Source organism: Platalea leucorodia, assembly GCF_965183815.1.
Source record: "Platalea leucorodia genome assembly, chromosome: Z".
Classification (NCBI taxonomy): domain Eukaryota; kingdom Metazoa; phylum Chordata; class Aves; order Pelecaniformes; family Threskiornithidae; genus Platalea; species Platalea leucorodia.
The window spans coordinates 54,668,082-54,690,777 of record NC_138858.1 but is presented as its reverse complement, the minus strand read 5'-3'; the positions used below and the strand labels follow the sequence as shown (position 1 = coordinate 54,690,777).

The following is a 22,696-nucleotide window of genomic DNA, read 5'->3' as shown; positions in this document are numbered from 1 at the left end:
TCGCCAGACCAGGTGCAAAAAAATGGCAATCAACGGTGAATCCAAGGGACAGATTCGCATCTTTTGCAATAACTCAAGGCTACCATTTCAGATGACTGGGTACTCTGCACCACTGAGAAGAGGTACTCTGGAGGATGGGATAAACCACACTAAAGGCAGCATAAGACACAGGCCTGCCGGGCTGTGGATTTCTCAAGTGTCTCGCACCAGCAAGCAGAGGCACCTCAAGTCCCCTCTCACGCCTGCCAGTACCGCAGGCCCACGCAAGCAGCTCTCTTCTCCCCCTCCGGGAGCACCAGCCACTTGGAAACCACCCTGACGGGAGCACGGCTTCCGCACGCAGCTGTCCCCCATGCCGCCCCCGCACCGTGCAGCGCCCCCTCCTCGGGGGGTCGAGGGGAAGATGAGGGAGGAACGCCTGACCACGGCCGGCTGCGGAGGGCCGGCAGCCGGCGCCGCCGGGCCGGGCCGGGCCGGGCCGGGCCGCGCCCGCCGCCCGCCGCCGCCTCGGCGATGGGGTGACAGCGATTGCGCCAGCGGAAGCGACCCGCGGCGCGCGGCGGGGCGGGGCGGAAGCGGGGGCGGTGCCACCCGGCCGGGCAGGTACCCCCCGCGCTGCAGTACCCGGGCCCCGCCCCCGCGGGCCCCGCCCGCCGCAGGCCCCGCCCCCTTCCCCTCAGCCGCGGCCGCCGCCGCCGCGGGGGGAGGATGAGGGGGCGCCGCGGCGGGGCTGGTGCTGCAGCCGCGCTCGCCTGATCGGGCCCGGCCGTTCCCCGGCGGTCCTCCGCGCCGCCTCGCACCTCGCCGCCGCCGGGGCGGGCCGTCGCGGCGAGTGGATGCCCAGCGCCTGCCCGCCGCCGCCGCCGCCTGGCGCCTAGCGGGCACCGCCAGGGCAGAGAGCCGCGGACGCCATGGGCTGCTGCAGCTCCGCCGCGCAGGTGAGCGGCCCGCGCCCGCCGCCGGACCCTGCTGCCGCCCCCCCCCCCCCGTCCCCGCTGCCGGGCCCCGTTACAGCCGCTGCAGGCCTACTGCCCGCCGCGGCTGTGCACCCCCGCCGCCCCCGGGTCTGCCCCCCGTGCTGTCCCGTGCCTGTGCACCCGCTCGCTCCCCCCACAGCCGTGCTCTCCGGTGCCGGCGCATCCCCTTTTACTCCCCATAGCCCTGCTCTCCCGCGGCTGTGCGCCGCTTTGCTCCCCCCCACCGCCGTAGCCCCGCTCTCCCGTGGCTGTGCATCCCCTTGCTACACCTGTAGCCCCGCTCTCCCATGGCTGCGCACTTGCTTGCGTCCCCTGTAACCGTGCTCTCCCATGGCTGTGAACCCCTTGCTTTCCTTCCCCTCCCCCCCCCCCGCCCTGCCAACAGCTCTGCTCTCCCATGGCTGTGAACCCCTTTACAGCCCCCTCCTGCCCCCCCCCCAGACCTTGATGCACATAATTGTGCAGCATTTTGCTCCCCTATGTAGCTCTGCTTTTCCCCCTTACGGCTGTGCACTCCCTTGTTCACCCCCCATAGCCTTGTTCCCACCATGCTACGCATTTCCATCCTCTGCATTGCTCTGCACCCTGTTCTGCGTGCTGCTTCCCCCTGTGGATCAGCATTATCTTGCCCCTTCTTCCCACAGCCCTGCTATGGCTTTGCAATCTTTGCCATACTCTGCCTCAGTTCCCTGCCACGGCTGCAGCTGCATACCTGCAGCTCTCCCCTGCCATCCCCATACTGCCTTGCACCCCCGTCCTATGGCTCTGCACTCCCTCCTCCCCTCTGCCATGCCTCGATGCACCCCCCCCTATATAGCTCTGCACTCCCTCCCCTTCCCTGCAGCTTTTCCTTTGGGGTCTCTACTGCCCCACCCCAGAGAGAGGAGCCATCTCATGGGAGGAAACTTGCCATGTCCAGGGCCTCCCCCAGGTCCACTGCCTCTGGAAAGGGAGACGGTCCTAATCCCAGCCCCCTTCCCCACTCCATGGCCAAGGGTTCAGGTGCCTCCTTGCATCCTTTTCCCTGTGTGTGCCTGGCCCCACACACATCTCTTATTTTTGAGCTCGTTTTTTCTTTCTTCCCCCTCCCCCCTTGCTCTGCTTTGCCCTTACTGATTCCTTTTTTTTCCCCCAGAGTGGTGCTGCCAAGCAAGGCACAATCAGGAGCTCCACCCAGCGCTCCAGTTTGTGGCTCTGCTTCCTATTTTAACTTTGCCTTTGAACAACACGACCAGGGCTATACTGTTTTTCGCTTGGCTCCTTTCTGAAGGCTGTAGGACGAGCGATCATGACTAACGCTATGGCTGTGCTTTGCTTGCTTGTAAATGTTCATTTCCTTTGGCTGTGTCACTTGCGGTGGCTGAATCCAGCTTCCAGCAGACTGCTTATGTGGGAAAGTCCGTCCCTGCTGTCCCAGATGACTCATCACAGAGATGAGTTTTTGTAGCTCATCGTTCAGGCAGACTTTTTTTTTTTAATAAGGGCTCTGTCCTTCCAATGCAAAACACTGCAGAGAGCTGTCCAGTTGCAATAGGGAACATCCTTTCCGTACAGCAAATTTTGCTGCAAAGAGGAAGGCAATCAGCTTTATGGTGCATGAAGAAATGGTTTGAATTTCAGACAGGGAGATATATGCCAAATGTTAGGGGAAGATTTTAAAATTGTTCGGTCACTGCAGTAGACTGCCAGGGGAGATTGTGGAGCATGTATTGTTTGAGGTTTGCTAAAAAACATGTTAGATAAACATCTGTCAGGAGTGGCTTAAGGAAAGCTGATACAGACTTGGAGCACTGAGAGTGAAGTTGATATTCTGAAGTCTTTTCCAACCTTATTTTCTGTGATTCCTACCCAAATTGCTCTTCTTAAGTGTTTAACAGGCCCTTTCTAGCTCTTCTTTATGAATTTGAGTTGCTGTTCACTGTTACGTTCTTTTCTTAAATGAAAGTGCAGGCTTATTTGTGGGTAACGTTAGACCAAAAGCAGAAGAAATACAGGATCAGATGGTTTAAATATCTGGCTTGTTCATGGGTTTCAACCAACTGGTTTTGTTTTTCAGTGAAATTTGTGTTCCACTGTCAGGGCGCGTGATGTTGATAGTATGCTGCTGAACCTTTCATTTGCTTTCCTTATGTGTGGCAAGACATGGTACAATAATTGAGCTTTGTATCCCATATATGTAACTGAAGTATAAAGCATTGTTGTTTGTTTAATTCCTTAGCCATGAGCAATTCTGTGCCTCCTCAGGAAATCCAAATCAAAGGCTAGTTGCTGAATATTTTATCAGCAACAGTTTTGTCTGGTATATCGATTGCAGAAACCTTGCTACCAACAATACAGCATTACATTAGAGGCTAATGTCTGTCTTATCCTCCCTTTTATCATTGACAATAAATGTTGCGTTCCTCATCTACCATTGTCTTTGTGCTTCCCCCTCTGTTATTTCCTCTTAAGCTTTCCTTGAGCAGGGGTCCATCAGGCGTTCCTTCATGTTGCCTCACTCCTTGCTTCTCCATGTGTAGCTTCATCTTAGTTTTTGACATATAGTCTCTCCTCTTATCATGGGCTCTTCACCCTCATGACTTTGTTTTTCAAGTTGACTTCTCATTAAGTTTATTCTTCGGCTCTCTAGCCTATTTGATCGTCATCTGCTAATCCCCATTTCTGTTTCTGAGAAGTGATTACTTCTGTTTTGATTTTGCCAGCCATCTTATCTAATTACTACATCTCCAAGTCCCTTTCTCATGACTGCCACCTCCTCATCTCGTTTATGATAATGCACCTACCTTTGACTGGTTGTTGAACCAGGCAGATTTCTTTGACATGTTCTTCCTAACTCTTATTTCATACTCAATTATCCTTCTTTCTTTCCTGAATGCATTTCCCAGTTCCTTTCCTTTGCAGCTGTCTAGAGCTCTGCCTCAGGCTTTTCCCTGTATCTCATCCCCTGCAGAATCTAAAGGTTTTCAGAGAAAAACTGATTAGAATTGGCATGTTTACCTTTGCTCAGCACTCTCGCCTGCTGCTTACAGTGATGGATTCTCACGTTTGCTCTCTGCTTTTTCTGTCTTTAACTGCTTAGCGTGACCCCAAGCCCCCATTCGTTCAGTTTTTCTGTTTTAATTCCAAATTTCTCGTTTTTACCTCTTGCTTCCATCTTAGTCCCTTCCTAATTTTATTCTGACTTACTATCCTCCATCCTTAAAGCTGACAGTCAACTCTAGTCTTCTGCCCATCTTTTCCAAACTCCTGGAACAGAAAAATTTGTGGTTGTTGTCATACATTCTCTCCTCCTTCTTCATACTAAATTCATTCTGATCCATGTTCTGTGCTCTGCTGAAATTGCCTTCATTAAGACCTCCAGAGGCTCCTTCTGGCCAAGTTGCAAGGATTCCCCTGCTTTCTTACCCTCCTTGATCTCTGCTGCTTTCCATGCTACCTGTAATCCTCTACCACTTGATGTCTTATTCTCCCTGGGCCTCTGTAATACTGTCCCCTTGTTATTCTTCACTGCCTTCTACTCTCTTGATTATTATTTCTTCTCCTCTACTGCTGTCTGTGCTTGTACTTCCAGTCTCTTTTCCCCCTTCCGTTAACTTACCTCCTATTCTCCCAAATTTTTCAACTTGAACTGCTATGACTGATGTTAACTTAATACAACCATACCAGGCTTTCTTCCAGGTGTACTTGTTCTTTCCTGTTGTTCCACTGCTGGTTTACCTGTTGAGGCGCTTCAGTCTGGAATACTTCCTTCCAGTGGGTTTTTTTGTGTTTTTTTTTTTCTTTTTTTTTTTTCTTTTTGGTCTTACCCTGTGCTTGCACAAACTTCTCTCACTTCCCCTGGTGTAGTATTTTCTATGATCTGCACTTGTTCTTTATTGTCACAACCAGAGTTCTTGTTTACCTGTTGTTCCTTTTTGGTGTTACTACTGTGTCATCTTCTTTGTTTCTTTAGCAGCTTGTGCTATTCTCTACTTATTTAGGTGGACTTAGCTGTAATTTTTTTTGTGCTTGCTGTCTCTTGACTCTCACCATGTTGAAGCTTGAGCTTGTTGGGAAAACCTTGTGCAATGTCAGCTACACCTTACAGTTGTTGCCTTAGAGCAGTCTATGTACTCTTCATTAATTATCATGACCAGATCCTCTTACTGCTTTGAACTTCTTATACGAGATGAAAACCTTGTAAAGGACAGGAGAAAAAAAACCACCTCTGTGTATCTCCTGTCTTGCAGTGGTGTTGGTTGTCAATACCTTCATGTGGTTTCAGCCCACTGTCCTCTCTTGCCATATCTTTATGATGAGTTTCTCAAGATCGGTGATTCTGTCTAGGTGTGTCTCTTTCATCCTGGATCTGCTGTACAACAAAGCTTAAAAGGTTTTTACTCATTTTTGATACAGGTGGGTTTTTTGTTGAGCTGTTTTGAAATTGATCTTCTCTTCCTTAATGTTGGGATCTTTTGAGTGAGTGGTGCTGAAGCTCTGAGTTGGTAGAATAATCAAATTTCTTTCAAATCTTTAGTTTCATTACAGAAGAAAAATGGAATCTGCAGTCGAGTGGCAATACTGTTCCCTTTCCTTTCATTCTTCTCCTTCATCAATGGTATTTTCTGCTATCTCACAGCATTAGTCCATTATAAAACTGGATTTGCAGGAAATAACTGTTGGAGTTCATCACTCCCGTGTCACCATAACTGCTAGGCTGTGCTGTAAATCTGTTTGATTGAAGTAATCTGTACAGGCTTTTGGGGTTTTCGGTGTGGTTTTGTTTTTTTTTTTTTTAAGCAAGCAAACTTACTTTACAGTGTAACTCAGATTGCTCCACTGATCTGGTTTATAGCACAGCTCCACAAAGCTTGCATTGTTATAGCTGAGGGGACAGAAATTTCATCAAAGGGAAAGAGCTGTGGGGAGAAGTGGACCTTGTACTGTTGTCTCTTGGAGTAGTTGTGATACAGAATCCATTCTCCCTTCCTGCTCTTCTGCAGTTGAATTGAAGTGGCTGATGTAGTTAAAAGGCATTTGCCTTGGGAAGGTGTTATAGGAAACAGGGCAACTTACTGAGATCTTTGTGTTTGTGTTGGGATAGGAAAATACTGTGTGTGTTTATTTTATCCTTATAGCTTTGTATGTTAGTGGCTTAATCAAAGAGATGTGTGAGAGAAGCTTGAAACCTTGCTGGAAATTGGAGGCATGACTGGGATAAATGAAGCACATGTTATTCTTGGTGGTTTTAGTGGTGGCCTTGGTATTTACAAGACTAAAACAACTTCCCATTATAAGAACAGATGAAGACAGATCATCCATTAACTTTCTCTTAAGCGTCTGCTGTCAAAGCAACACAGAATAAATCTGGAGTTCCTGACTTTTAAAAAATTTTCGTAGTTCTGATGATATGTCTCTTCTGAGCTGTTATGGACAATACAGATCATTAAGTGTACTTCAGCCATATCTTCAGTTGTCAGAGGTTCATGCAGTGAAATGTCTGAATATAGAGGGCATCAAAACATACCTGTTTCATTGTGGGCATCGGTACGATCGTGGAAGATGACCAGCTGAATAATGGTGCTGATGGGCAAACAAATGAGATGTGAATTCTACTTCCAGGAACGAGGAAACTTGATTTCCCTTTCAGCACATCGACAGCAGATGAAGCTTCCGTTCCAGCCTCTGGCAAGCAGATATAGTATGGATCACGAAGCATACAAGCAGGATCCAAGAACAGTGCTAATAAGGCAGGCATCTCATGAAGTTGTTGACTACTTTTCCGTATTTCTGGTCTGTGAAGCATGAAATGTCCTTTTACAAATGCTGTGCAAATAATTCCTCTTGATCTTTAACGTAGAAAGAAATATTTCAACTACATAGATACTTGTAAGTATTCTTGCAAATTCATTGAGTTTTTCCCACTGAGGACTAGCTCCTTCTGAAGTGTAGGCTATCCTGCAGTTGTATCACATCTTACAAGTTTTAAGTAGCATGTTATTTCCTTTACTTTGCCAGGTAACTCAAAGATTGACTTCTTTTTTTTTTAAGTGCTTCAAGAAGTGATAGTTTTGATTACAAACAAGCATGGGATATTGTATCCTTACAACATTTTTTTCTGTAAAGTGAGAACAGTTTGGAAAAGATTGATTATCTTGCATTGTTAATAGTCAATGCTAAATCCAAAGCTTATGTTATTGTAATTTAATTGGCATCTAGAATGCTGTCAGCCATCAGACTTTTAGATTAGTAATTGTGAGGGTATATTGAGTATCATCCAACTGACTGCTTTTATTTTTCGTTATGAAGAAATGACAGCGTTTGTTATGTCGTGAAGTTGTCAGCCGTCTTTATGCTGTTTACTCTAAAGGTGAGCTTTGCACTAACGGTGCATGCCTTTCTCTCCTTTGGGCTGACTATAATTTTTGTTCCTTTAAACTTATCTCAGTGGTTTCTTTTGTGAAAATCAAAACTTGCAAACCAACGTGACAGAAAGTGTGTCTTTGTTATTTTGCGTCTGAATCTTTCTCACTTGAAGGAGCTGTTGGAAAATTGTGTAAATCTTATGCTTGGCTTCTAAAAAACAGTTATGCAGAGTGTTGTCAGGTGGCTTCTACCTGCTGACTACACTGATTGCTAATTTTTACCTTTATTTGATGAAACTATACTGAGAGCTTTTTAGTGTATAAATTTTAGAGAACAAGACTGTGTTGGTGAATATATAATAGGGTTCTTTTAGGTCTTCCAGTCACTGTGAAGTTTCACAGATTTATGAAGTAAATGAATTTCATTGCATTGATTGGCCTCCTGTCCCTAGGCCCCCTCTTCCCCGCCCCCCCAGTCTTCTAGGTAAGCAAATTTCTAATGTGGAATAAAAGTGTGCAATTGTATGACAACAACCTCAAGAACATGTGTATACGTATTTAAAAAGAGTGAAGAGTCAACTTCTTTTTGAAGTTCAGCTTTATGGTCATAAGATTAATTTTCTCTGCTTTAATGTGATTTCAACGCCCGGTGTGCAATATACTGCAAGAATAGGAGATCATTGCAGTATATAGGAAAGCTGAGATTCCGTACTGCATTTTTACATGCTAGTTTCTAGCTGTTGCTATTTTAACCAGTAATATTACTAGAATATGGTGGAGGGTCATGGTGACTTGTGCCTGATATCCTCTCTTGATAAATGTGATGTAGTTAAGCAGCTGTTTACAGCAGAAATGAACTCTGGCCTGTTTTGTTTTTGTTTTAAATTGAAAACATTCTTGCTGCTCTGCAGATACATTATTTGACTGAGGAAGAGGCCTCTGAATGTCGTATACAGATCCGTAGAAACAAAACAGGAAACCCATTCAAGTATTTTGTTCAAGGTCATGATAACCATGTCCTGGGAATGCTTTGTCAGACTCCCCCTAGTTTGCTATGAAAAACTGCAAAATAATTGCCTGCTTATAAAGAAGTGTGCTTATGTAATAAGCTAAGGGCTTGGCACAGCATTTCCCTTTCCATTCCCCTCCCACCCTTTCTTCCATAAATCAGATAGAGCCTTATTAGTGTTGGTTCCTGTTAATCTAATACGCTTTCAATGTCCTCAAGCACTGCCCTCTTATTGTAATCCTGAGTGGTTTTCTTTCTTGTTGTGCTAGAATTTTGGACCTGTAAGTCAGGATTTTGTATTTAAGAAGCTATGTAGGCTTCCCCTTGCACTTCCCCCGACTCTCCCTCCCCCCAATGTAAGCTTAAAGTTTTTCTCATCTTCGTTAGAGGACATGGGGGTGGGGAAGCCTTTTGAGAAGTTTTTATTGTGCTGAAGACATCCTTTAAATGTAACCGAATATGACTATTGGCTTCTCGATTTCCAACATAGCTCTGTCTTTCGGCTTTCATACACAGCGACATGGAAGAATGCACGTGGCCAATGTATGCAGCAGTTTGTTCATGGTGCTCAGTGTAGTGCCACAAGGAGTGTAGTGTTTGTTCAGTGTAGCGCCACAAGGACCGTGTTTGTGTTGGCACGTGCGCATCCGAGCCTGTAACCTCGCAGAACCTTCCGCCAGTTAGTCCTTCGCCTTTGAAAGGTAGGAGGTTCTTCTGCCAGGGTTGTAAATGCGATACAAAAATAGGTGATTTTTGTGATTTTCAATTGACAAACCCATTTGAATGCAGGATGCATTTTGAAAGAATCCTTAGCAAACTGCTATGAACGTCTCCAGTAAGTGGCAACATCATTATTTTTCACAGCAGTATTGTGCAGGCCATGAGCTCTTAAAGAGCTGTGATGTTTTTGGTCTTGCATTCTGGCTTTAGACACTTTAAAGGGTGAAAAAATTCTTTTATAGAAAACTACTCATCTCACATGAAGAGAGTGCAAAGAACAGGGGCAGTGTTTTCTATGGAACGTCCTTCATCTTCTGTGGGGACCACTAACTGGGGAGTTCTGCTATGGTTTTTTTCCTTGTGCTAATGTCGTGTTTTGATAAAGCCAACACATTTGGAAGCAAAGTGTGTATTGTAGTTGGACGATGTTTTACTAGTCCAAAGTTTGAAAATATAATTTGGGACTTGCAGTCTTGTAGTAAGAATAAAATGTGAGAATCTGTTAAATGGGTTGATGTACAAGTATAAAATTCAATGTGATGAAGTAACTTGGTAGGTGCAAAGTATCTTCAAAAGTGAACTGTTGTTTTTGGTTTTGGTTTTTGCGTGACTGTTTTTTATTAATGATTAAGAACCATTAAATGATTAAGTACCAAACATGCATTGAAATGAATATTTTAATCCCCTGAAAAATATTACTGTGATATTTGTAAAGTGTCCTTACTAATTGCCGCTTTCAAATAAGTACTTAAGAACATGTAATGAAGAAAAGAAACAATAACTAAATACTTCAAGGGTTAAAAACTGAGCTTTTATCTGCAGATGGCCTTATTTCTAAACTTTAAAACCTCAGCAGGTGTGCTCATCATGTCAGCTCTTTACTTAATCAGCTGTGTTATGTTTCAAGATAAATATTTTAAGTTGTAGACTGAGGTGGAAGTATGTAGTAAAGGAGTTTTAGAAGCAGTGTTTAATATGAGTTGGCTAAAAAGATGAGTGGAAGATGATATACAACATAGCATATGTCAGATTCATAAGTGAAATCTCCACCTATAAAGATGTTTACCTGAAAACTCATATTACACCATCAATAATGTTGTAAGTGCTGTCTTATGTGCTCTCGATTTTGTTTACATTATGTTGAAAACTCATAAATACGGTGTGCGGAGTATGAGAACGTTAAGTGAAGTAGCAGGTGTGGACACATTGAATTGGTGGTATGCTTAGTCTCTGAAGAGAAGCAAAGTATAAATTCATTATCCTTTGATAGATAACTTTAAAGCAGTTTTACACTTTCAGAAAACTTTTCCTAGTAAGGACTCTGAGTTTCATACTTACAAAGAGCAGATGCATCTTTTCAGTGGACAAGGTGTCAGAGAACAAGTGGTGATGTGGAGTTATTAGGCAAATCAAGATGTGGGTGCTGATCTGTAAAGTACTGGCATGTGGCTCTCAGTAAAATGTGAAAGCATGACTAATGTCATCTTTGCAGTAAATTGAAAAATAAAGCGTTCTGGAATGAGATTGAAGGAGCAATTCCACACAAACAGGCGTTAGACACCACCGTGATTTGCATGTTCTGTAAAGCAGTCCCTTTTGGAATTGCCCAGAGGCGTTCGGGCTTGTTATCTAGAGGACAGTGTCATCATGGAGGGCACTTGCAGGGAACGGTGTGTATTATTTTCCTTTCTTTCTAGAGATGACTGCCACCTGTAGCTGTAACAGTATTACAGTGGTAAGCTCTCTTGCCCCTGGAAGTGGGAGACCTAGCTTCAGTTCTGTAAGTCTGGGGGAATTCAAACCTCTGCCTTCCAGGAGAATGGTATCATCGGCAGGCTCTTTGGGGTAGGAGCAATACTTCTCTTCCCCAGAGGTAGATCCAGGACAAGTCTACACTAAGAATTCTTTTTGGTGTGTTTAGGGAGATATTTTTATTGATACAGCATGGTTCATTCTTCCAGAAAACTGGTATAGTTTAGTAAAATAAAAGTCTGAGTTTGCTGTTGCACATTCCTCCTCTAGCAATGGAAGCATACCAATAATTTTCTGTATAATAAACCAGTTTTATTGCGAACCTGAGAGAATCATCTGAATTCATGATAAACTGCAGTAAGCTACTGCTTGATGCTTTATCTGAACACCTGTAGGTCATGCACAGTAAGTCTGTAGGTAATGATGAACATTTTAACTAGGGCAACTTTGTGCAGTGTTCTTAGGCTTCACGGTGCAGTATACTAAGGTTTTTCTGTAAAAAAAATTGTACAATAGTTGATGAAGTCATGAACTGAAGATAGTTTTAACACTTCAAGACTTTGCTTTGGACACTTGAAGAGTTAATTTGCCACATGAAGATTTTATATAGAGAGCTAGCTTACTTGAGTTACTACTTTTGTTCTCAGAAGTGTACTTGTGTGGGGAAGTGAGTGTGGTTTTGGGGGCTTTTTTAGGAACAATGTCATCCAATCCTCAGAGTAATAGGGGATCCTAGAATAATTATAGACTTCATTCTCCCTAGAGGTTACAAACACAGACCTTCATATCGGCATTGACAGGGACTGCAGGCTCTGTGTATATGTGAAGATGTTAGAAAATGTCCGTGTCTTTTTCCCTCCCTCTCAGTATGAATTCCTTTGCGCAGCGTCTTTAACAAGTTAAAAGTTGCCTAATGCTTTAGTTCGAAAATGTGAAACAACTTGCTAGATGTTCATTTTATATTCTGATGTTTCACACGCTCGTTCAGTCATTATCTGCTAAGCTGGCTGTGTATGCAGAGAAATGCTCTGTTTTTCATGAAGTAGTTACTGATTCATGTTTATCGTGAGACACACTTAGTCTACACCTGTAATTGCTATCACATATGTTTTAACCACTTTGTGGTCAAAATGTAGTTCAAATGCAGCATGCTAGTTGTCATCTTCACTGCAGTTTAGCTTTCACAATGAAAAGAGAGGAATGGCTGGTAACTTTATTTGATGTCAAAATGGTTGCAGCTGCTTATGGAATAGGGGACTTACATCTTGGTTTTAGGCTTCAGGTTAGAGCGATCTAGAAACATCCTAAACTATTAATGCTTGGGGCCAGGACTCATTTCCTCTTCCTCTTTACACTCTAGAACTTAAGATGTGTTCAGAGGTGGAAGAAGTTTCATTAGGACAATATACAGTTGCTGCTAGTTCTTCTCTTAAACAGCTGAATAGTGTAGAAAGGTGTGCCATGTCTTGGTCAGAAAACCACCATGCTGTCATAAACTAGAGAACTACATTCTTGCATTGGCAACAATTTGGTAAACTAGTAAATTACGGTTCCTCTTTTCCATGCATGTTATGCTTCATGGTAAGGGCCAGCATGTGATTGGGGCTGTTCTTTAGCTTGTAAAGATATGTAAAATGAGTAAAGAATCAGCTCTTTAAATGGTCATTAGGAAATGCTGACAAATGTTTCAAGACTGTCCTTTTTTTTTTTTGGCAGTGTGGGTATGTTTCAGTAGCATATGAAGTTGTAGTTTTAAACTTAGCTTGCAGGACAACTTCTGGACTGGATGACTTCTTGGTAGCAACCTCTTTAACCTGGCTTGCCCGTTTCCTAAGAAGAACTCAGGAGTGGACCATGCCTTACATGTCATTTTGTGGTGTGCACAGTATTGCAAATGGACCCACCAACTCTGAAGCATCAAACTTGCATTGTAGGTGTAAAATGACTGTATGTACTCACTGTGCTATTGGAATAAACTGAATGCTATTCATACAATTAGTTGAATCTCTGGCACTTTATCAGAGCCAGCCTTCCTTCTAGGAAAGGTAGGTTCTGCAGGACTCAGTGGCAGTTTCCCACAAAAGATCCCAGTCAGGGTGAGTATCCTTTTTTGACTCTAGGGACTATTTAATGCTGTGTGCACACTGTGGCTGTTTGTCTCCTATGTAGATAGACAGCTACACAGTCATTTCTGAATTCCTTGATTTACATGTACAAACAGTAGTCATTTCTATTTACTCTCCTGTATTAAGCTACAGCCGCATATACTCTGAATCCAGATGTTACATCAAGGTGATAAAACAACAGAGAATTGAAAGGGGATGTAGTTAGATAAATGTGGTACTTAAGATGGATAAGAATGCCCCCCCCCCCCCCCCCAACTCTTAAAAATCATTGACCCAACTTAGCTAATTCGGCAGTGATAGCTAATTCAGCAGTGATAGCTGAGTCAAAGATTCGATTGCGTTCCTGTGAGCTTAATGAAAGATTGAGGTCAAACTGTTGCTGCAGAGAAAGGGGCTGTAACAAAAGCTGGGTTACTCTTAAATATCAGAAAACCTAAATGAGAAGGAAAAAAAAAAATCAGGAATTGTTTCCACTGCATGAAAAACTACGATCAGAACTTTTCCTTTGTTAGATATCAGAGGATCTGATTGCACTGTGCAGAAAGACCAAAGGAAATCAATCTTAACTAGTTCCATGGCTTCTAGAACAATAGATTTCTTTTTAAGCTGGGTTCTGTGCTTGAAAAACAAAATAAACCTATGTCCCACTGAAAGGAATAGTCACAGACACCATTTTGAGGAACAAATGGGAGTTCAGATATTCATGCACACCAGTGTTTGTAATTGACAGCCTAACACAACAGTTCTGTGAAAGGAAGATGCACCTTAAATTTTCTTAAATTTTTAAAATGATCTTAGGGAGGAAATCCTTGTAAAGGGGGTGCAGTTGCTGTCATGATTAAGATATTAAAAACTTGGAAGGTGGATGTAATACAGAGGGGAGACTAAGGGCCAGAATAGGTTAAAAATTCAGTCTGCATTGGTGAGGGGAGAGTAATGGATGGATTTATTTTGACAATTTATCCAGTCTTTAAGGAAAGGTCAAATAATGAATGAGTGTAAATGGTGAAAGCAGTGGTGAAGTTTCCATACACTAGGTCTGTGTCTGGCAGTACTGTCACCCACCAGTTGAACCAACAGAAGTTTTAGAAATCGTAAGTGATCTGATGTCCTTAAAGTGTGGTATGAACTGCTAAGGGAGGAATGGGCCAAATGCTGAAGTGCCTGAGCATGCTAGGATCTGAAAGAACTTTGTAAATCTGGACCTGATTGTTTAGATGGATGAATCAAAATGCCATGTCTTGTATTCAGTATTCGATAGGAAAAAAGTGTCCATTTCTAAGTGCAGAAAATACGAAAGCTTATTCTCAATGCCTGCGAATGGAAAACTGGATGTTTTGCAGCATCTTCGTCTTGGTTGAAAGAAAAAAGGAAACTAAAACAAAAGGAAATGAAAAAAAATTATTGCTTTTTAAGAGGGCATGTCAAAATGATTTGTGTGCATCTCTGTTTAAAAACTGTTTCATCTTTTCTGTCTTATTTTCTGTTATTTTTGACTTGAAGTGGAACTGATCTAAACCAAATACTGAAGTAGAAGAATATTGGGTCACTGTGTTTCATCTGCATGTGAAGTTTTATCTAGTATTGCTTAGAAGTAGGGGTAACGAACAATTTGTCCTGGGTTTGGACCTTCCAGGAGTTCAGAGCACCTGCACATGGAAGCCTTCTCTTGAGCGAGAATGGCATAGCTCATGTAACTGGTATTTCACGAAGTTTAACTCTCTTTGACTTTGCTGGCTGTGGGCGTTGCTTTAAGATTTTGCTTTCTCTTGGCTTTCTTAACACTGTATATGGTAGTCCTGGAGCTAGATTAGCAGTTTTTAAGACTGCTCTTCCTCATGACTAGTGAATCTTCCTATAGGATTTTAATGGGACATCCTTCATCCTGGGTCTCTTCTGAGACTTGTTTTGGGCTGAAAAATGTGAGGGTTCTATTTGTTTTTTCTGGTTTGTTTTTTTTTTTGTCCGTAACTACCTGAATGAAGCTATGACTCTATTCCTACAACCTGTGAGTTCACATGCAAATTGCAATAGTCCTATACTCTCCAATTGCTAGCTTAACTCAGTAGCCAAAGTAAAGCCTAGAGTCTAACCAAACCCTGCAACTCATTTTCATCCAGTGGATGTTACTTAAGCCAGGTAGTTATTCACTGGGTTGTCCTTAATTCAGCCCATCTGTCTCAGTAGTAGCTTCATTTTCTTCTTCCTGAACTGATCACCACAAGATTTTAGGATTTCTTTCTGCTCCCTTTCTCATGATGTTGCAACATCCTCTGTTGATGGCAAATTCCATCTTTATCCTGATCTTATTCATATCTTCACTTCTTACCCACAGCTTGATTATCCATATATATAATACTGCAGATGTTCTTTACTTGGCTTCTTGCTTCAGTCACATCACTCCCAAATTGTGTGTTGCATGAGACATTTTGCGTTTAAAAAAATTCTCTAACTCCTTGCACCTGTAGTCTCATGCTGACATGCTGTACTTTTACACTTTTTTGTGCCTCTATGTGTGTGTTGCACTCTGGTTGGGGCAGGTGAGTGCTTGTATGGTAGCATCCAGTACAGCTATTACAGTTAACAGTGAAACTGTTTGGCACTGGTGAGGCTGCATCTCAAATCCTGTGTTCAGTTTTGGGCCGCTCACTACAAGAAAGACATTGAGGTGCTGGAGCGTGTCCAAAGAAGGGCAATGAAGCTGGTGAAGGGTCTAGAGCACAAGTCTTATGAGGAGCGGCTGAGGGAACTGGAGTTGTTTAGTCTGGAGAAAAGAAGGTTGAGGGGAGACCTGAAAGGGGGCTGTAGTGAGGTGGGGGTCGGTCTCTTCTCCCAAGTACCAAGTGATAGGACGAGAGGAAACGGCCTCAAGCTGCGCTAGGGGAGGTTTAGGTTGGGTTTTAGGAAAAACTTCTTCACCAAAAGGGTAGTCAGGCACTGGAGCAGGCTGCCCAGGGAAATGGTTGAGTCCGTATTCCTGGAGGTATTTAAAAGACGTGTGGGTGTGGTGCTTAGGGACATGGTTTGGTGGTGGACTTGGCAGTGCTAGGTTAACAGTTGGACTCGATGATCTTAAAGGTCTTTTCCAGCCTTAATGATTCTAGTTTCTATGAAAGTGGTAACCATTGGTTTTGTGCTATGCTGATACCTGTAAAGAAGTATATTATAGAATGCAGAAGAGACGTAAATTCAGACCTGCTACTTGGTGCTGCAAAGGTGTATTTTTGATGTGGCAGGGGGAAAGAAATCTCAGGAGGGAGGGTGTTCTGTGTTTGTTTTGAACTGATTGCATGCAATGAATACCAAGAAAATGGACCCTTTTTATTTTGTCTTTGCATACAAGTACTTGCTGTCTTGAGACCATGTAGTTCTGAATTCAACTAGAAAAGCCAACTGCTAATGTGCTGGCATTCTTCACACTTCTCTTCTGCACAAGAAATCCTAACTTTAGACATCCAACTTTGTAGGCGTGGAATTAAGACATAATTGAAAATTGTGCTGTACCCAACCGTTCTGATTTGTTTCTGAGAAGCCTTGAGTCTTCTGCAAAATGGGCAGAGGTAAACTGCTGAACCACTCATTTAGGTTCTTGAGTAAATAACTCAAAATCAGCACAGAAGAGCTGTTATGGCCAGGAAAAGTGTTCCCAACCTGCAAGTTTGTCTTGGAGAGACAGGCTCTTTTGCCTGCTTTCCACTCTTGACTGATAGTGCTTCTGATTCTCTGTGCTGTCATTAACGGTGCACAGGTAGTCCTGTCCTTTGTTAAGGGCAAGAATATCCATAGAGAGCATAGCCTAAATTGTGAAAGCTCTGTTTTAAGAGAAAACTTAAAATGAATCAAATAATTTCCAAAAAATTTATTTTTCCTCTAGGTTATCTAGTTTTCTTGTATCAGCAAATACTGAAGGCTCTTAATCCGTCTGGAAAAAAGGCTGAAATCAGTAGAAGTGCTGATTTAGGATTGCAGGCAAAGCATGTCTGCTAAAATTTTATGGTATTTCGGTTACAACAGAGACAAAGCATAGTTTCCAGACTGCAGAACAAACAACATTTGTTAGACCTTATGTTGACCACAGATTAGCAATTTGGGTTGCCCAAGCGTGAATATCATGGTCCGAGTAAACGTCTAAGGGTGTAGAGTGAGCAGGGAGCAGTCACTAGAAAGACATAGACACCGACATCAAAAATGAGGATGAAGGGCTGTGAAGCTACAGAAGAAGATTCCATGGGAATCCAGAATACAAGGAAGCAACTGAGAAGAAAACAGCAGATAGCTAATGGCAGCTAGCTTGGGTTATAGCAAGGTCTGGAGAGAAGAAAGATAAGACAGGCTACTGGAGAAGGGCATTGTTCTAAAGATGTGTAATTTCATACCATGTTAGTATGCTAGGTGGTTAAATTGAAGGTTGGTAAGTATCTAGTGCCTTTTGAGTTGCGTCCAAGGGTACTTTTTGTTTAAAATACCTTTTTTTTTTTTTTTTTTTTTCCCCCATTATGTTTTGGAGCAGAGTAAAGACTACGGACACCAAATTAATTATTCTGTGTAACCTTCTAACTATGTGCTACACCATGGCATTTCAATTTTCTTTTTGACATATAAATTGCAGTCCACTTAGTAAATAAAATGGATTACTTATGGTAACTGTGACTAGGCAGACAACCTAAATCTTGGCCAGAGCTATTCCAGAGGATGTCCAGTGGCTTTAAAAAATCCTATTAAAAGATTTTGTTTGCAGATGATACAGAGAGGTTAAAAAAAAAACCCAGCAAAACAAACAAACCACACTTTGCGGTGCATCTTACTGCTCCCTTTTTTGTCAAGGGCAGCTTATGCTTAAGGTGCAGCTATAGCTGAACTTTATCTCTGCTGTTTGTAAATAAAAGTAAATCTCTAAAGAAGCCGAAGTTCTTGGAGTGGATTTAGGAATAGGAAGCATGAAGCTTTACATATTTTATGCAATTATGATTGTGCTAATTATAACAATATAAATGTCACAATCTTCTTGTAAATGTTAAGTTTGAATAGTGTATTAGTTCTAAGTGTGAACCCAACAGGATCAGAAGGCAGTTTTGTTGAATGAGTGTAGTAGAGTGCATAATGTGACCTTTTAGCACCTCTCACTACTGATTATTGAGTAAAATAGAAAGTTTGACTGTTCAGAACTCAGAGTGAGTTTGCACAGTTTGAATTAAAAATATAAATATAACATCTGCAAGTGGAACTTCCTTAATACAAGATTGCAAAAGTAGCATGGAATTCCCTAATGCAAAGCCAGACTACTTAAACTCTGCATTTTGAAGCATGGTACATGCAGGATTTCATTTATATTGTACCCAGTTTGTAGTTTTCTAACGATAGTATTTGAAAAGCTTGCTTTGTGCTTGTGATTTAGCAAAAACCAAAGTAATGAATACCAAAAAACCACCTTGCTAATATCACATGAGTTACATGCTATAGCTCTTTTTGATAAAAATCTGTAAAAATACATACGGGAGATAAAAGCTGTTGACATTTCATCCAATCATTCTGCTTTAATTCAGTACTGACATTTGCTACCTTGTCAACAAAGTCTTGAAGATGCTTCAGAGTCTTGAGAGGAAAAAGAAATTCAAAATTTGAATAGGTTACGCCCTTTGCTCTGAAGAGAGCTGTTTTGTATTCTCCATATATCAATCTCCTTTTCTTCCTCAAGTATGAAAACAATGTGTGCATTTTTGGGTCTTAGTAGACATATGTGAAAAGCTAGTATTTGGGAACTAATTCAAAAAGCTTGTCTGTGTAATTGTGTATTTTTAAAAGTAGCTATAACCAATATTTTGTTAAAATAAACAAATTTGGATATGATGGTTAGTTTCGTGTTACAGCCAATGCTCATTCTTTTCTTAAAATCATTCTTTTCTTAAAAACATTTTGCCTAGATGGCAAAATGACTGTTTTTACCAGACTTTAATTATCTTAGCAGTGTATACACACTTGAGAAATTTTTCCTCATGAGCAGCAAACTATTTGAATTGCTTACAACTGCCTCTTTATACTTTGCAATAGAGCCTCCATCACTGAATATTTCAACCTTTAAGTACACAACTTTCCTTTCTGGCACCTGGGCAATACTGACTAGGGATTTCTTTGCTGAAATGTTAAGCTCAGCTGCCTTGTGGCATGTAGAGAACTGTTCCTTTAACAGCAATTTATTACCTGCTTTCTACCTGCGCTATACTTGTTAAACCTGCCAATAGTGTTTTAAAACTTAGGAGCTTTTCAAAAGTTTAGCCTTTTATCCTTCTTAGAAAGCAGATTATGAAAAGGTAGCTGTGGAAGACTGCAATAGCAGATATTGTTGATTCCATGCCATTAGCTTATCTTGTCTGTTCATAAAACAATAAGTGAAAATAACCTGTTTTGTGGATAAATACCTGTAAATTTCTGGGTAAATTACCTGTTTTCTGGGTAAATAATTCTTTGTTGATCTAGCTTCCAGTGGAGGTGCTTCTTTTGAAGTGTCTTTCCTGAGCCTTCATCTTTAAGTTTTTTGACCCAGCTGCTTCAGCTATAATGGAGTTTAAAGATAACTCCTGCTGTATAGTAATGCCCTGCAGAATCATTTTCTGCCTTTTTCTATTATGAGCAGAAGAAAATTAACAAGGTGGTGTTAACCCCATCTCTCTCTTCTCACACAAGAGCTCCAAGCGAGAGTGGAAGCCTCTGGAGGACCACAGCTGCACAGATGTACCATGGCTGCTCTTATTCATCCTCTTCTGTGTAGGAATGGTGAGTAAAACTCAAAGGATTCTGTGAATGTTATATGGTTGAAGAGTTTGCATTCATTACGAGGAAGTTTTAAAACTCTTCAGTAACTTAGCGAGTAAGGTCAGGGTATGCTGGCATGGGAACCATCAGCTGTAGAACAGAAATTGGTAGTATGTACATATCAAAGGCCTTTGGCAGGGATCCATAATGTATTGTTTGTGCCAGTTCTTGCTCCAGCTCCTCTTCCCCTGAAACTCCAGTTTCATTTGTAAGTGATTTTCAGCATGGTGAGGTATCACTTGACTCATGTTCGTTATGGGACTGTGGATGTCGCAGAAATGATAGCTTTGAGTCTGGTAAACAGTTCTGTGAATCACAGTAAACTTTTTGCTGAGAAACAAAGATTCTGAATATCAAACAGTTGACTTTTTTTTTCTTTGATGCTTAGTAGAAGCACCTACTATTAACAACCATATTACTAATGGTAAGATCTTTCTTTCCAAGTTATCCCAGCTTTGTCCTGTGCGATGAAACCGTCACCTTTCTCGAGACAACCTCACAACACTGTGCACTTCATATTAAAAAAACAAACCTCCAAGACCTGAAGATCAGTGAAAACTAGAAATACACTTCTTTTTTGATCTTGTTTTGTTTCATGGACCTATGTATGCTGTTCTTCCTAAACAGAGGATGTCTGTCACTGTCTTGTTCTGCTGTGTTGCAAGCAGTAGCCCTTAAGAGTTTGGGACTTCTGTGCTGTCAGCTTTCTTTTCTACTGTCCCTTGGTCTCTGGTCTTTGGAATTATTCCACTGAAAAATTTCTTTTTCTTTCCCCAAAGTGTTTGTCATTGGCTGTGCTTCAAATGCAAGGATGATAATGTTTCATTTAAGTCATATGAATTATATTCTCACTGTAATGTGAATATCTTAAAATCATAAAAAGCTCAGTGCTTCCTGAAACAAGTAGCTCTTTATTGTGATTTTTTTTTTTCCCTGCCTTTGTTGATGTTCCTGATTACTCAGACTATACCTACCTGTTCCCCCCATTATAAATTAGTCTGCTGTGGGTGAGTGTCCCAGATTTTCCTGTCTAAGCAATATAATATATAGAGCAATTATTCTATTGGGTCAAATACCCTGTTAGTTACTGTTCTAGGGGACTTCACTTGAAGGGTCAGGTACCATGATGGGTCAGGAGGGCGTCCCCACACTGTTGTAAATTAGCTTAGATGGGGGAGGAATTGCATGATTTCCCTTACCCCGTGTGTAGGAAAATAATTCTTGAACCAGCCAAGAACCTGAGTACTATTGTATGTAAAATGCATGCTAGTGTGTCCTTTACAGAATAGTAAGGGATCCAAGAAATTGAAAGTGGGTGCTAGAAATCAGCTTTAATTATTACTTGTGATAACCTTTTGCTCACTTTGCCCTTGTTTTCACTTTGGGTATTAAGTGTATAAGTGCATTAGTGCATTGGTAAGAGAAAGATAATGACCAGCTTGCTGTCTGGAATTTCTCTATAGTTATAGCCTGTCCGTCAGCGCAGGTCACTCTACTGTATCTTCAGACCTTTAGAACCCCCCACATTTTAACTGTTCCATGCTGCCTTCATCACCTGTTGTCATCATCTCATCTGATCGTGTCTCTGCCAGCTGTTGCTCCACACATTTGTCTCAGCTGTTTACTCTGCTTCCCCCTCTCAAATCTTAGCTTGCCTCATCTGTAAAAACAACTCATTGATGGTAGTGGGGCGAGCCAATGGTTCACTTCTCCCTGTCAGTGGTGTTGCTAGAGAGCTAATGATTCTTTTGGGCCAGTCTCCTGTTCGCATAATCACCACCTTGGTCTTGGTTTTGCTCGTGAAATATCTCTGAAAGTCACAGCAAGACCTGCCTGACATGGGATATTTTCCACATTACTCTGTCTGAACCATTTAGCATTCCTGTGCTCTGTGTCTGTTTCTTTCCTGGAACCACAGTGGCTTTGACCTGGTCACTTGCTTTAGAGGATTTCCTTAAAAGGAACTTCTAGCTCATCTTTGAAAGCACATAATTTGAAGGAGAAAAAAAAAAGTCTTGAAGCAAGAAAACCTGGACTGTTTGGAATCCTCTAAGATGCATACTAACCTTTGACAACTCCAGCTTTTCTTGTAGCTCTCCTTCACTGCCTGCCGTTGGCCTCCCTTCTGCTTCATGTACCACTTGCTGACAATATCGCTCTCAAAAAACCACCTACAAGATTCTTAACTATGCTTAGATAACATGTAGTATTAGATGCCTGAGTCCTCTTTTGGCTTGCATTCAATTTTATAATTGCACAACAGTTCTCTGTGGATAGTCCTTGTCTTCCCTTTTTTAAAGAACCTCTGCTTAGAAACAAATGAATTAAACTGACTTTTCCCAGCTGTCAAACAGAGCTGTTACTAAACTGTGGGGTTTTTTCTCCTCCAGGGTTTTATCTGTGGCTTTTCAATAGCTACAGGAGCAGCTGCAAGACTGCTTTCAGGATATGACAGTTATGGAAATATTTGTGGACAGAAAAATGTCAAGGTGGAGGGAATAGTCAACAGTGGTCTGGACCTCACACACAAGAAGTGAGTATGTGATTCAATTGCTTCATTCTGTAGACCAGGAAAGGCAAAACCTTTCTTCCTTTGAGAGTGGTTTTCAATAAAATGGGAAGAGGGTTATGCTAACTCATTCCTACTTGTCCTTGTCCACTCTTCTCACCTAGAGAACAACAGGTTTTTTTTAACAACCAGCAACAGTACCTGGAGAGCATATGTTGACAGATGTGCAATATGAGTATACAGCTAAGACATTGAGGAATTGCCCTTTCTTAGCATCAGTTTCATGTAGGAGATTGTATCAGGCCACTGAAGAATCTTGTTTGTTGGAGTTTTAGGTATGACAAATATTCTCAGATTTGGGAGCAGGCCTTTGATACCTATGTAGAAATGGTTCGCTTTTGATGTTGTATGCCACTGAGTTTAGGGGGAGATGGGATATATCTGAGACA

The 22,696-nt window shown here is 41.9% G+C and overlaps 1 protein-coding gene across 2 annotated transcripts in view; it reads left to right on the top strand.

The window, feature by feature from the left end:
- Positions 1-851: 851 nt before the first annotated feature.
- SLC44A1 (solute carrier family 44 member 1) overlaps positions 852-22,696 on the top strand; it is a gene marked incomplete at its 3' end in the record, with an annotated part of 64,265 nt that continues 42,420 nt past the window's right edge. For both annotated transcript variants that reach the window (XM_082335785.1, XM_082335784.1), the window contains exons 1-3: positions 852-938; positions 19,610-19,699; positions 22,129-22,271. In XM_082335785.1, coding sequence (XP_082191911.1) covers positions 912-938; positions 19,610-19,699; positions 22,129-22,271 — 260 coding nt within the window. In that variant the 5' untranslated portion in view covers positions 852-911. The remainder of the gene's footprint in view (positions 939-19,609; positions 19,700-22,128; positions 22,272-22,696) is intronic.